This window comes from Canis lupus, chromosome 11 (assembly GCF_003254725.2).
Source record: "Canis lupus dingo isolate Sandy chromosome 11, ASM325472v2, whole genome shotgun sequence".
Classification (NCBI taxonomy): domain Eukaryota; kingdom Metazoa; phylum Chordata; class Mammalia; order Carnivora; family Canidae; genus Canis; species Canis lupus.
The window spans coordinates 40,587,135-40,600,039 of NC_064253.1; the positions used below are offsets into that span (position 1 = coordinate 40,587,135).

General features: G+C 43.3%; 1 protein-coding gene across 3 annotated transcripts in view; it reads left to right on the plus strand.

The window, feature by feature from the left end:
* Nucleotides 1–9,721: 9,721 nt before the first annotated feature.
* LOC112649861 (methylthioadenosine phosphorylase) overlaps nt 9,722–12,905 on the plus strand; it is a 114,026-nt gene continuing 110,842 nt past the window's right edge. For 2 of the 3 annotated variants that reach the window (XM_049116188.1, XM_025432361.3), the window contains exon 1: nt 9,722–9,880. In XM_049116188.1, the coding sequence (XP_048972145.1) occupies nt 9,737–9,880 (144 nt within the window). In that variant the 5' untranslated portion in view covers nt 9,722–9,736. Of the gene's footprint in view, nt 9,881–10,336; nt 10,507–12,905 lie in introns of those variants that run through there. The other variant, XM_025432362.3, reaches the window with a different exon arrangement.

The window sequence follows — 12,905 nt, forward strand, 5'->3', positions numbered from 1 at the left end:
CTATAATCAGGCCAGAAAGGGAATGCAATGATTTTAAATAACAGTAGTTGCTTTTACATTCAGATATTTCCCAACTTTGTCTATCCATCCCATCAGAGAAATATTACTTTGTACCATAAATAGTTGCAAGGACCATTGAACTCTCTAGTTTATAACCAGCTGATCACAAAGGCTCATATGGCATTTTGTAAGTTTGTCCACGGAAGGTAGATCGTTGCTAATCCTACCTGAGATTATTTCTTAGAAAATTTGATTATCTGATAAATGTCTTCCAAAATAATATGGTCACAGGGTGCCTGGGTGGCTGGGTCAGTCAGTGAAGCCACTGACTTTGGCTCAGGTCATGATCTCAGGGTCTCAGGGGACATCAAGCCCCATGTCAGGCTTTGCTCTCAGTGCAGACTCTGCTTGAGATTTTTCTCTCTCCTTCTCCCTCTGCCCCTTCTCCTGCTTGTGCTCTCTCTCTCTCATATAAACAAATAATTTTTTTAAAAAAACCAGTATGGTCACCACTGCAAAGTCAAGGCTCTCAACCAACTTAATGCAACAGCTCCAGGCTGGTGTCAACATAAAGGGCAATCAACAGTCATGAGAGAAAACCAAATATTTATGTAAAGTACTCTGTCAACATTTTGTGAAAAATGTGGAGTCTTGCTATTTTAATTGTCAATTACCACAAGTAAAGTAACGTGATCAAGTGATTCTGTCATTAGTTTATTGCTTAGATCTGAGTATCTTGAACCTACAAAAACATTTTTCTTCTTGGGGACAGACCCTGGCATTCCCTTGGCACTCCTTTCTTCTGATCATCACTCTCCTCCCCAAGTCCTGTGTATCCAGCTGCCCTATCCCTGCACTACAAATTCACTAGTCTGAAGTAAGTCACTCTATAGAAAAATTAAGAAACATCAGAGAACAATCAGGTTTCTTAAGAAGATATGAAGACAAATTTCACCATTTTAAGAAGACACACTAAGAAATTTGACTGTTCAAAGTTGAAAATCCCAGCCCCATCATCATGTATACACATGTATGCACATATATATCATTATATATATATATATATATATATATATCTTATCATGTCCCAATGTCTCATCCTTTTGGAAAACGGAAAGTGACCTGATATCCCTTAATCCTGAGTTTTCTTCTTTATAAAAAGGGGTGGGGGATTTCTATCTTACAGATTTTTTTAGGAGATTAAATTGTTGTGTAATTCACATGTAACCATAATATAATTGACATGGTAGATATTATTTTAATAAATGCCCTTTCAGATAGTGAGTTCTCTTACTAGTTCAAGTTAGAAAGTATAGCTGACTATTTCTGTAGAATTACAATATAAAATTGGGGTTTAGAAGGCAAGTATTTACACATATCTATTTAATATGTTTTTAATTCAAAATATGGACCAAGTCAAAATGCTGAAATGTGAAATATGAATGGCTCAACTTATGAGGAGTTATAGAAATACAAATTAATCTCAAAATGGATTTTATATTTATATATATAATGCTTATTATTGGTGTGTAGGAAACAATTTCATTTTCTTCTCAGCAGTGCAAGGTGGCAGTAGCTTACTATAAGATATTTGACTCTACCGAGTGCTTGCAAAATGCTCATTCCTTTTGATTCTCTACCTCTCTTCTAGAAATTTATCCTAAGGAAAAAATTATATTTAAGCAAATATTTACATAAGATAGAAATAACATGAACATCCAATTAAAGGAAATATTGATTAAATAGCTATACAAAATATCTTATATGACCTGATACTGTGTAAAAATTTATAGTGAAATTATCTGCCTTTTAGCTTAAAATCAATTGTACATTAAATTAGAATTTTAAGGATAATCTGTGAAATTCTATTCATTTGATACATTTTACAAAGTTTAAATAAGAGACAGAGATTTACCCTCAATTTAACATGAAGGTATTAATACTATGTTTACTTTATTTCATTTCTATATTTAATCCAAAACTTACCCCAGATTGCAAGGCACTTACTTACTTAAGGTTATCATAAAATGTATTTTCTAAATTGGGACACTTTTGAGAGGGAAAGTGGTAATAATAACAAGAATTAAAATGTGTTAATTGATTTATATCAGAGATAAACTAGGATTGTCACAAGCAAGCCAAGTCACCTCATATTTATCCAAGTATAGGAAGTAGTTTCCAATTTGGGTGAGCAGAACTTTCTGGATCATGAGTTCCTAACCACATACGGTTATATAGGTCAGAGATTTCAGACCAGGTGATAAGACCTGAGTGTTAACTGCTTTCTAAGTGTTTCTATCAGTGTTACAGGTAGACCAGCGAGGTCTGTTTACAATTGCTGCATCAATTAGCAACTTCAAGTTTATATGGTTCATAGTGATTTTGTGATTTGTATTTCCCAGGTTCTTACCTTATTCTTTATTCTTTCTTTCTCCCTTTTATTGCCTGATTTGGGTAGGCCAACTTTTCTACCACCACCAACATAGATTCCTTTTAATGTTCCCAGCCATTTGCAATTCTATAAAGTTATTTTAATCTCATCTCATTGGCTTCTTCCTCCTCTTCTTCTTCTTCTTCTTCTTCTTCTTCTTCTTCTTCTTCTTCTTCTTCTTCTTTTTGTTTTTGTTTTTTGGGTTTTTTTTTGTCTTTGATCTGAAACCACAAATTTTTGTTCATGCTAAGGATAAACGTCATTGACAACTTCCTAAAATTCAAATAATCAAATCTAATCAATCATTTTCATTCAAAATCTTAATGGACCAAATGGTAGTAATTATCTGAATGATTATTCTCTAGCAACTTTAGGTCCCTTTATACCCACCCTCACACGCATGCACACATACACATACACACACCTCACTTCCATTATTGGCTCATCCCTTAAGACTCAGCTCAAATATCACTTTCTCCAGGAAGAGGAGGTAATGAACCCTGCTCTGTGCTTTTACAGGACCAATAGGCAGTCTCAGACTTCTTCATAATCTCTGACTTCTCTCACCATACTGGAGTTCTTTAAGGGCTAACAGTGTAGAGGTCACACATCTCTATCTTCAGAACTTAGCTAAAACCAGCACATGGTGGGAAACATAGAGTAGCAATAAAGAGTTCAGACTTTGCTGTTATGACAGATCTAGGGCTGAATCCCAATGATCCCAGTTACATAAATTTGAGAAGACTTAACATGACAATAGAGATAACTCCTATCCTTGTGCTTTCTCAAGCATCACATTCCATCTGGAGTTTTATCTTAATTTGCTTTAATCTCATGCAATCACAGACCCCCTAAGAGAGTAACATTTTAAACTGCTATTGGACACTTACAACTTCACAGGAATAATAGATTTCATCAACTTTTTTGATGGCCGGGGAGACCCCAAACAATCAAAGAAGCTTTTGATAGAGGCAGATTTAAAAAAAGAGAAAGAGAGAGAGGCCAGGGGAAGCCAATGTCTCTTAATCTCCTCATCTGTGAAATGGAGATTAGAACAGCATATGAGGATTAAATGAAGACTAGATTGTTTTCAATAAATATTAACTACTTTATTGTTGCTTTTGAAGATAGAAGACAAAAATGACCTCATTCTCAATTTATTTTTTAGACTTTATTTTTAAAAAAGACTATTTACAGACAACACATGGATTTAGCAATGAAAATAAGAAATGCTTCGAGTTAGTTCTTATATTTTCTTTGCTACCCATAGGTTCTCTTTGAGTTCTAAAAGATTAAAGGGCAGAAACAACTCAAGTTTCCAACCTATGAGTCTCTCCCTGCTTTAGTCTGGCTGCTATAACAAAATACCACAGACTGGGTGGCTTACACAAACTTATTTCTCACAGTTCTGGAGGCTGGGAAGTCTAAGACGAAGGTGCTGACAAATGCAGTGCCTAGTGAGGGCTTGCTTCTTGGTTTATAGATGACCATCCTCTCTCACTGGTCTTCACATGGCAGAAGGGACTGGGTTGCTCTCTGGGATCTCTTCTATAAAAGCACTAATCCCTTGGGGTGCCTGGGTGGCTTAGTCAGTTAAGCTTCCTACTCAGGTCATGATCTCATGGGTCATGAGATGGACCCCCAAATCCTTGGGCTCAGTGCTCAGCAGGGAGTCTCCTTGAAGATTCTCTCCCTCTGCCTCTCCCCAACTCACACTCATGCTAGCATGCATGTGTACACACACACACACACACACACACACACTCTCATTCTAAAATAAATATTTTTTAAAAAGTAAAAGCACTAATCCCATTCATGAGGGCTCCACTCTCATGACCTAATCACTTCCCAAAGACTTCACCTCCTAATACTGTCAGCACCGGGGCGGGGGGGCGGGGGGGTGGGAGGGGTGGGGGCAGGATTTCAACATACCAATTTTGGAAGGACACAAACACTCAGTCGATAATACTTGACATAGTTCAGATTGTGACATGCTAAACAACAGATTATGCTGCAGCTGTAATATTAAAATAAATCTGAGCACTTGCAACTTCCTGCTTCTTTTCTATACAGGACACAGAAAGGCCCATGTCTCTTTAGAACAAACTCAAACATTCTCTCCCTCGCCAAGGGAGGTGTGTAGGGTTAAGGGCTTCCTCTAGCAATTTGCTCATCCTATAATAGAAATAATAATATCGGCCTCACAGGATGTGAGGATCCCAGGACTCTGGGATTCCAGGATAGATGGTCATTCTGTTAACCAGAATAGGTTCTTGATGGGGATTATTCTAGGGAGAGTGGAAAACTAGACATGATTTTTCTTCCATAAATCCAAATTATATGAAACTTGAGTCATCTTCAGTAGGGTCTCCAGAAATGAAAGGATAGATACAATTTGAAGTGAACACTGAAGAAGAGATAAGATGACTTGGAATAGAAGCTATTTCTAGCCATCTCTGGGGTCAGATGGACTTAGAATAGAAGGAAGAGAGAAAACTGAATGAGTGGAATTTGATTAGGATCGGAACAAGACAGTTAAATAGCCAGGAATCACCAGGTGGCTGGAGCATACCAAGTTAAAAATAGATCGGAATTGACCTTGCTTATCTCATTTCAAAGCATGTAGTCCTTCCTTCAACCATAAATACAGATGCCAAGTTATATTTTATTATTGGACACTACTTTTATTAAAGGTCATTATTAGGGATTGCCACCTAAAATGTGTTATAAATACATTTCTCAGGCATTACACTTTTTAAGGAAGTTAACCTCTGATTCCTTCTACTAAGTGCCCTGCAATAAATGCATTATAAAAATTAGACTTAAACAATCGGAGAAGGACAAACATTATCAATCGGAGAAGGACAAACATTATATGGTCTCATTCATTTGGGGAATATAAAAAATAGTGAAAGGGAATAAAGGAGAAAGGAGAAAAAATGAGTGGGAAATATCAGAAAGGGAGACAGAACATGAAATCTGGGAAACAAACTAGGGGTGGTGGAAGGGGAGGTGGGCGGGGGGTGGGGGTGACTGGGTGACGGGCACTGAGGTGGGCACTTGACAGGATGAGCACTGGGTGTTATTCTATATGTTGGCAAATTGAACACCAATAAAAAATAAATTTATAATAAAAAAATTAGACTTAAATAATATTTTCTCCTTTTGTGACACGTTACTCTGACAACAGGAGCATGAGCCATTTTTCTTTATTTTTTTCTTAAAATTTTAGTCTAAGTAATAATTAGTGACCTATAAGACAAGTATAAAGAACTTAGATCAAATAAATTAAGCTTTCTGTGACAAAATTAATCCCAGTCTCTAGTATTAAAATATTAATGTTACATGGTATAATGGCCTACAATATATAGTGTCAGAAGATACACAACTGTATTTTTAAAAGCTAATAAAATAATTTACTTCATCCAGTTATTTCCCACAATCAGGAATGTTAAAGAACTTGAATTATAGATAAATATTTACATACCAAATAATATTAATTTTTTTTTACAGAATGTTTACCTATAGGCTGGCTTGGTACCTATTTGCATATCTTTTACTTCTTATCCTGATAAACACCAGCCACTATTCCCGGTGGCAGGAAAAGAGAAGCTAATTACTTTGAATATTACCTATAGAAAAATTTCTCTGGACACAGTTTTGTTAAGGTTTGTCGTGTCTATTTGGGATCAATTTTTTTTTTCAATGACCACACTGTGTACAATGATGACATTAAGGTTTCCAAACCTGAATCGATAGCAATTCAGACATCTCTGGGAATCTTTGTGCCTTCATCATGGGCTTGCCCAGCTGGAAATCCAAAGGGGTGACACTTGTTAAAATTTACTATTACTTCTATTAATTTCCATATTTTCTTCAAGATATTTAGTTGACAATGTGCCTCTACATCCAGAGTGGCTTTTCCTAGCTTCCAATGCCAGACTGTAATCCACTGATAAAAGCAGCGGCCAAAACATCACTACCCATAGTATCTGTGATACAGGAATACTGTAACAAGATCTGAGTTATAAGAAATTGGGGCTCTGCAAAGACACTCTCATATTACTTAGAATTTTTATTTTGGCCCAAATTTCTATAAGGTGGTGGGGAATTATGTGGGTTCCTTCAGCCATAACAATTTGACAGCTTTAACATGCCTACTTGAGGAGGGGTCACCAAACAGTTTGGGTCTCTTTTGGAGGATCCATCCAGCACTGACACACTGGTCAGGAGCAAGAGATGTGATTATTCACTGGGAAAACTGATATGGTTAACTGAGATGATACACTTCACACATTTGCGTGAAATTTCCTCTTGGATATTTGATGATCCTGGAATGATTTGAAGTCTTACAAAATAGCATATCATATAGTCATATTTAAAGACTCAAATTGGGGCACCTGGGTGGCTCAGTTGATTAAGCATCTATCTTCAGCTTAGGTCATGATCCCAGGGTCCTGGGTTTGAGCTCTGTGTTGGGCTCCTTGCTCAGTGAGGAGTCTGTTTCTCCCTCTCCCCACTGTTTGTGCTCACTCTCTCTCTTAAAAATAAATAAACAAAACCTTTAAAAAATAATTAAAAACACAAGTTATTGGAAGTTCTCTCCCTACAAAGGGACCACGGGAGAATAAAAAACCATTGCTCAAGACGTGATATGGACAGCCATTGGCAACACCATCTCAGTGCATCATTGGCTAAGAGCTGGAAGTTGGGGAGGTGTGGATGAAGGACTCCCTGAAAAAGAAGAAGCTATTGAAATATCTGTGCATTGTCATAATCAGAATTGTAAGGTGACCTGGGTACTTCTTTAGAATTGTGTGAGAAAAACAGGGGAACAGGTGAACAGAGGGAATTTATAGGGCAAGAACATGAGGAGAGCAAGATGTTACTTTCATAGGCAGACTCTTCAGATACCTGCTGTCCTGTTGAGGATTCTCCCCTACTAATGAAAAAGAGAGACCACTAACTATGGCAAATATTGTCTTCCATTGATTCTAGGGCTCAGTAAGAAAAAATTATCTAAAACTTGGAAATAAGCCAAAAAAGACACAAGTTTGCCCAAGGGTCATCATCCTCTGGGAGTAATAAACAATGGCCCGCACCCTACCCAAACCAGCTTTCTACCTGTTTTTGCATAGATTCAAACTAAGAATGTTTTTTTACAATCTTAAGTGGTTGGGGGAAAAAAATCTAAAGAAGAATAATATTTTGTCATATGTAAACATTGTAAAAAAATTCAAATTTTAGTATCCATAAAGCTGTATTGGAATATAGCCATGTTTGGGGGCATCTTGGTGGTTCAGTCAGTTAAGCATCTGCCTTAGGATCAGGTTATGATCTCAGGGTCCTGGGATCAAGTCTCATGTTGGGCTCCCTGCTCAGTGGGGAGCCTGCTTCTCCTTCTCCCTCTGCCCCTGCTCATGTGTGCTCTCTGTCTCTCCCTCACTCCGTCTCTCAAATAAATAAAATCTTTAAAAGAAGGAGATATAGCCATGTTCATTCAATTAGACATGGTCTAGGTTTTCAAGCTTCATGTGCTCCTTGATTTTTGCCTCTTAATAGGCAAGGTTTGTAGACCTCTTACCTAAAGGCTGTAACTTTGTTTTATTGTTTCTTATTGAAAAGTGTTCAGACTCTGGTGGTAATATCTTGTTATGGTTGATTACTTTTTTTCCCAATAGTATCTATTGGTAGACGAGATAATCCCAAAGGCTACGGTTTTATTTTTTTTTTTTTTTGTAAAACATAAATCAGTTTTGTTTCTAATTTTGCCACCGTATTCTATCATTCTCTTTTCTATTGTTCGGCTTCTTATATCCTTCTTTGAATTTGCTTTGCCACTCTGCTGGTTCCTTTATTGATAAGCTAAGTGCGTCTCTGAACCGGCTGACTATATATTTATTTGAATGTTATGTTTTCAACTTTCTGAAAATTTACTTTGACTCATTCTTCTAAAATGGATTTTGATTAAGAGAACCCTGTAGTGGCTGTTATGAGTTCAAATCACCTATAGTTTGCCAGTCCCATGCTCCTAAGTACTTGTATGCCTTTTTCTCATAATGCATAATGATGAAAACTGCAGGAATCTCCTTGGGAGGTGAACGAATTGGTCTTAAACTACATGTCACACACACACACACACACTGCCTCACAATCAGCTGGTGGATAGGTGCCTGGTTTCTTACAAGAGGTTAGAAAATTGCTTAAATTTTATCTAGAAATGCTAATTGTCTCCCATTAATGGCTTGTGAATTAAATCACTCAAAAAACTTGACCAGATTTGGGACAATTTTCCCTTCACAGATATCACATGGTCAAAAGCAAATGATTGAGCCCAGACCTACAAGTTACAGTAGAAAAGTCCAGAAGTCCAGTGTAACCCCTTCCAAGTTTCCACCTCCTTCTCTGAGGGTCTTCTAAGGCTTATGGTATCTGACCTGTTTACAGGGTCTAACTTAGGCAGAGACACAGTACTGAGTAGACACTGGACTTGCTGATCACATCAAAGCACCTAAATTGGTCAAGATCCCCTAATTACATAGCAGTGATAAACCCCAGGGTATGCGGGTCCCTGCCATGGTTCCCTTCTGATCAGAGGGCTTCCTGGTCTCCAATAGAGCAATCAGCAGACAGACTCCTAGAAAACCACATTTGGGGGACTCTCCGGCTTCTGCCCTTTCAAAGGAACACTCCAATCTATTCATTACCCATTTCATTGTGTAACTTAAGAGACAGAAAAAAACTTGCATCGTAAAAAAAAAAAGTCAGACTTAGAGCGAGCAATAAATAAATTAATAAATAGAAGAGAGTGGAAGTCCATACTATTTCAGTGAACAGGTTAGATGGGCGGCACCCCCACAGTGATACTGTAGATGAAACTGTACTTGTGTCTCGTCTCAGTGTTTTGCTGCTGTAGGGAAAGAAGGCAGTGTACTCTTCCACAGCCGTCCTTCTCCACCCCCGGGGTCATGTGCAGAGTTTTTGTGTCTCAGAACATTGCTGCCACCCAGCATTTACTCTAGGAGAGCTTAATCCATCAAGGGAGGTAAAGTGGATTATCCTAGCGGGGAAGGGATGGAGACTTTGAGAGTGAGGGACCGTCGCAGTGGAGGGCCGGTGCTATGCGCTGGGGAAGAGGGGGACACGGGAACGACGATGAACCCGTGAGTCTGGATTCTGAGTCTAGGTGTACTGGACATTGGCCGAGCTGGGAGAGGTTAGGGATGGCCTTGGCCGCGTCAAGCCAAAGCGCGGGGGGGGGGGGGGGGGGGTGTGGCAGTGTCTCCGCCTCCCCTGAAATTGAAGATGAGCAGGCTACAGTCTGCGCATCAGGTTATCCAGGAGCACGTTAGTCTGTTTATTTCCTTCTTGTCATCCCCGAGTCCGGGGTCAGCGCCGTCGGTGCTCTGCCTCCCAGGACTTCGGGGTCCAGGTGGTGGGAAGAGCAAGGTGAGCCGCGTCAGCAGCTGGAGGGAGGTCGCGGAGCAGCCCCCCCCCAGGAGGAGGGGGAGGAGGGGGAGGAGGAGGAGGAGGAGGGGGGGGAGGAGCGGGTGGAGGGGGAGCTCCCTCCCGCGAGGACTTGTGGAAGGCGCCCCCGCCCGACCTCCCCGCGGAGGCCGAGCGCGCCGGGCCTGCTCGCGGAGCGGGGGGGGGGGGGGGGGGGGGGTGTGTGTGTCTTGCAGAAGTTACCGGAGCCGGTTGAAGTGCAGCGCCGAGTGGGGGGCAGGGCAAGGGCTCACCGCCGGGACCCCGCTGCTCAGAACCCGCGTGGGGAGAGAAAGCACCGCGAACCGGAAAGGTCTGCAGAAGGGGCGGGACGCGGGAACCTCGAATTGAGGAAGGGGGCGGCGGGGGCGAGCCCGCACTAGCAGCCAATCCAGCTGTCCTGGGGAGGAAGAGGAGGAGCCAGGGCCGCCCCCGGGACTCCGCGCCGCGAGTCCGGAGCTGCCGCTGCCGCTGCCGCTGCCGCTGCCGCTCCCGCCCGCTCGGCCGCCGGCCCCGCGCCTCCGCCTCCGCCGCCGCCGCCGCCGCGCCGCGCAGCCATGGCCTCGGGGGCCGCCCCCACGGCCGTGAAGGTGAGAGGCGCCGTCCCGGGCCGCAGCCGCCCGGCCCCGTGCGCTCGCTCCCGCCCGGGGGACCGCGCCCCGGGGCCACGCGCCTGGCCTGACGCCGCTGAGACCCGGCCCGGCCGGGGTCGCTCGCCGGGGCGGGGCGGGGCGGGGCGGGGAAGGGGGAGAGAGAACGCTCGCGAGGGTAGGCCCCCGCCTGCGCGCCCCGGTGGGCTCCGCGGCAGCCGCGCGGCGCAGGGAGCGGGCAGCCCTTTGGGGGGCGCAGTGCGCGGGGGCCGCGGGGGGCGCCGGCTGGGGGGGGGGGGCCGGGGCTCCTGGCGCCTGCCCGCCCGCCGGACTCCGGCTTCCGCCCCGCCTCGGCTCGCGGAGCCCACGTGAACTGGGTGCTGGCCCTTTGGCGAGCTTCCGGCTTTTTTTCTTCTTCTTCTTCCAAACGCGGGGCTTTGCCGTCCTGAAGTGTTCCCTGCGGCAGCGCTTGGGGAAGTGCCGGGACTTCTGGACTCCCCGGCCTGGAGCCCGGGGCCGCGCCCTGCCTCGAGGCCTCTGGGTTTGTTGCAGCCCTGAAAGCTAGAGACCAGTTTCCTGGGGCCTCACACCTGGCGGGTCCCGGCCGGGAGGTGGGCGCGAGGGCTGAAGCGCGCGGCCCGCCGCCCTGGGGCTCTCAAACGCCTGGGTCCTGCGGGGTGTCTTGCTTGGGAGAGAGCGTGTGTAGAATTACAGTGCAATGGAAAAATCGGTGCTAGAACTTAAGATCTCTTCTAGGTTGTTTGGTTGGCTGAGAACTCAGTTAACTTGACTTTAGAAATTCTTGCCTGACGGCGTAGGAAGGTCTGGGATAGATCCTCCTTCGGGTGTCTGCAGGTCTCTCCGGTGTGTTACTCAGCCCGTGATTCGCTGATCAGGCTCTTTGGCTCTTAGAAGCAGAAGGGGTAGGGTGGAGAGTGCTGCGTTCATACTTAGAGACATGAAGTTTGTTTTGCCACTTTGAAAGGCATCTTGAATTTAACAAGTATTTGTAGATCGCCTCTCCCTGATCAGTAACCGAGAACAAGGCAGAACGTTTTTCCAAAGCTTATGTGCGAAGTAGGTGAGCCAGGGCCTTAGGAGCCAATCTGTAAATGGAGATTTTCCTACAGGGTTTGCTGGGATGGTTCCAATTATCTGTCTGGCACTGGTTGAAACTTATTAAAAGTTAGTGCTTAATGGGGGGGGGGGTATGAAATTAATCTCGCATGACTTTTTTCCAGCAGTTCTGGTGTTTTATAGGTTATTATAAGTGTTACTAGGCCACAGCTTTCAGTGGGTAAGCAGGAAGTGATCAACTTTCCCTTACAGGAATACACTTAAAAGTGATGTTAAGAGTAGGATGATTTTTAAAATTTTTAAATTTAAATCCTACTTAATTAACATATACCGTATTGTTAGTTTCAGGGGTAGAATTCAGTAATTCATCAGTTGCATAAAACACCCAGTGCTCATTACATCATGTGCCCTCCTCAGTGCCTGTCACCCACTTATCCCATCCCCTTACCCCCATTCCCTCCAGCAACCCTCAGTTTGTTTCCTGTAGTTAAGAGTCTTTTATGGTTTGCCTCCCTTGCAAAGAGGGATGATTTTGAAAAAACAGTCTCACTTCAGTCTTGTTTGGCATTTTCCAGCCACGCAGCTTCCCTGCAAAATTAGTGCAGTGCATTTAAGTGCAGAATGGGCGCTGATTAGAGCCCTGATGTAAATATTGAATGATGTATATTTTTGGTTTTGGCAAGATGCTGAATATAAAATTAAGAGGTACAAATAGCGCTAGGCCAGCCTGCTGATTGCTCTTTGAGCTTAGAGAGGTGACAGCTTTGCTCTGAGAATCCATGACAGTGACACCAAGTCCCCCAAACTGCTGAGGCATCATCCTCTACAGGAGACAGCAGGTGCCAGTGTGCAGAGCAAAACAGGTTCATAAAAACCATACCCTATCCTCTGATCATAGACTGCGGAACTGGAACATTTCTTAAGACCATATAGCCACACAGACCCCTTTTGGTGGACATAAAGCTGAGTCCCAGAGAGGTTGACCAAGGTGTTCGGAGCTACACAGGTGGACCTAGATCGAGAATTGGGCCTAGAAACTGGTGTTCCACCAACTAGATGCTGTGAGGCAGTTCTGAAATCTAACATGGGGTCTTTGGGCCCCATTTTATTATGTAAGTAGGGAGATCATGCCACCTGTCCCCGCCCCGCCCCCCCCTGCCCCCCCCATGGACACTTGCCCATGTTATTCATGACAGCTGTTGTCTGGGAGGACCTCAGGGAGACATGATCCTCCAGCGTCAGACATGGGCAGGTGGTATGCATGACCATGCAGAGGGATGAACCGGTCTTTGGCACCCAGACAGAACATTCTAAAGGGCTCT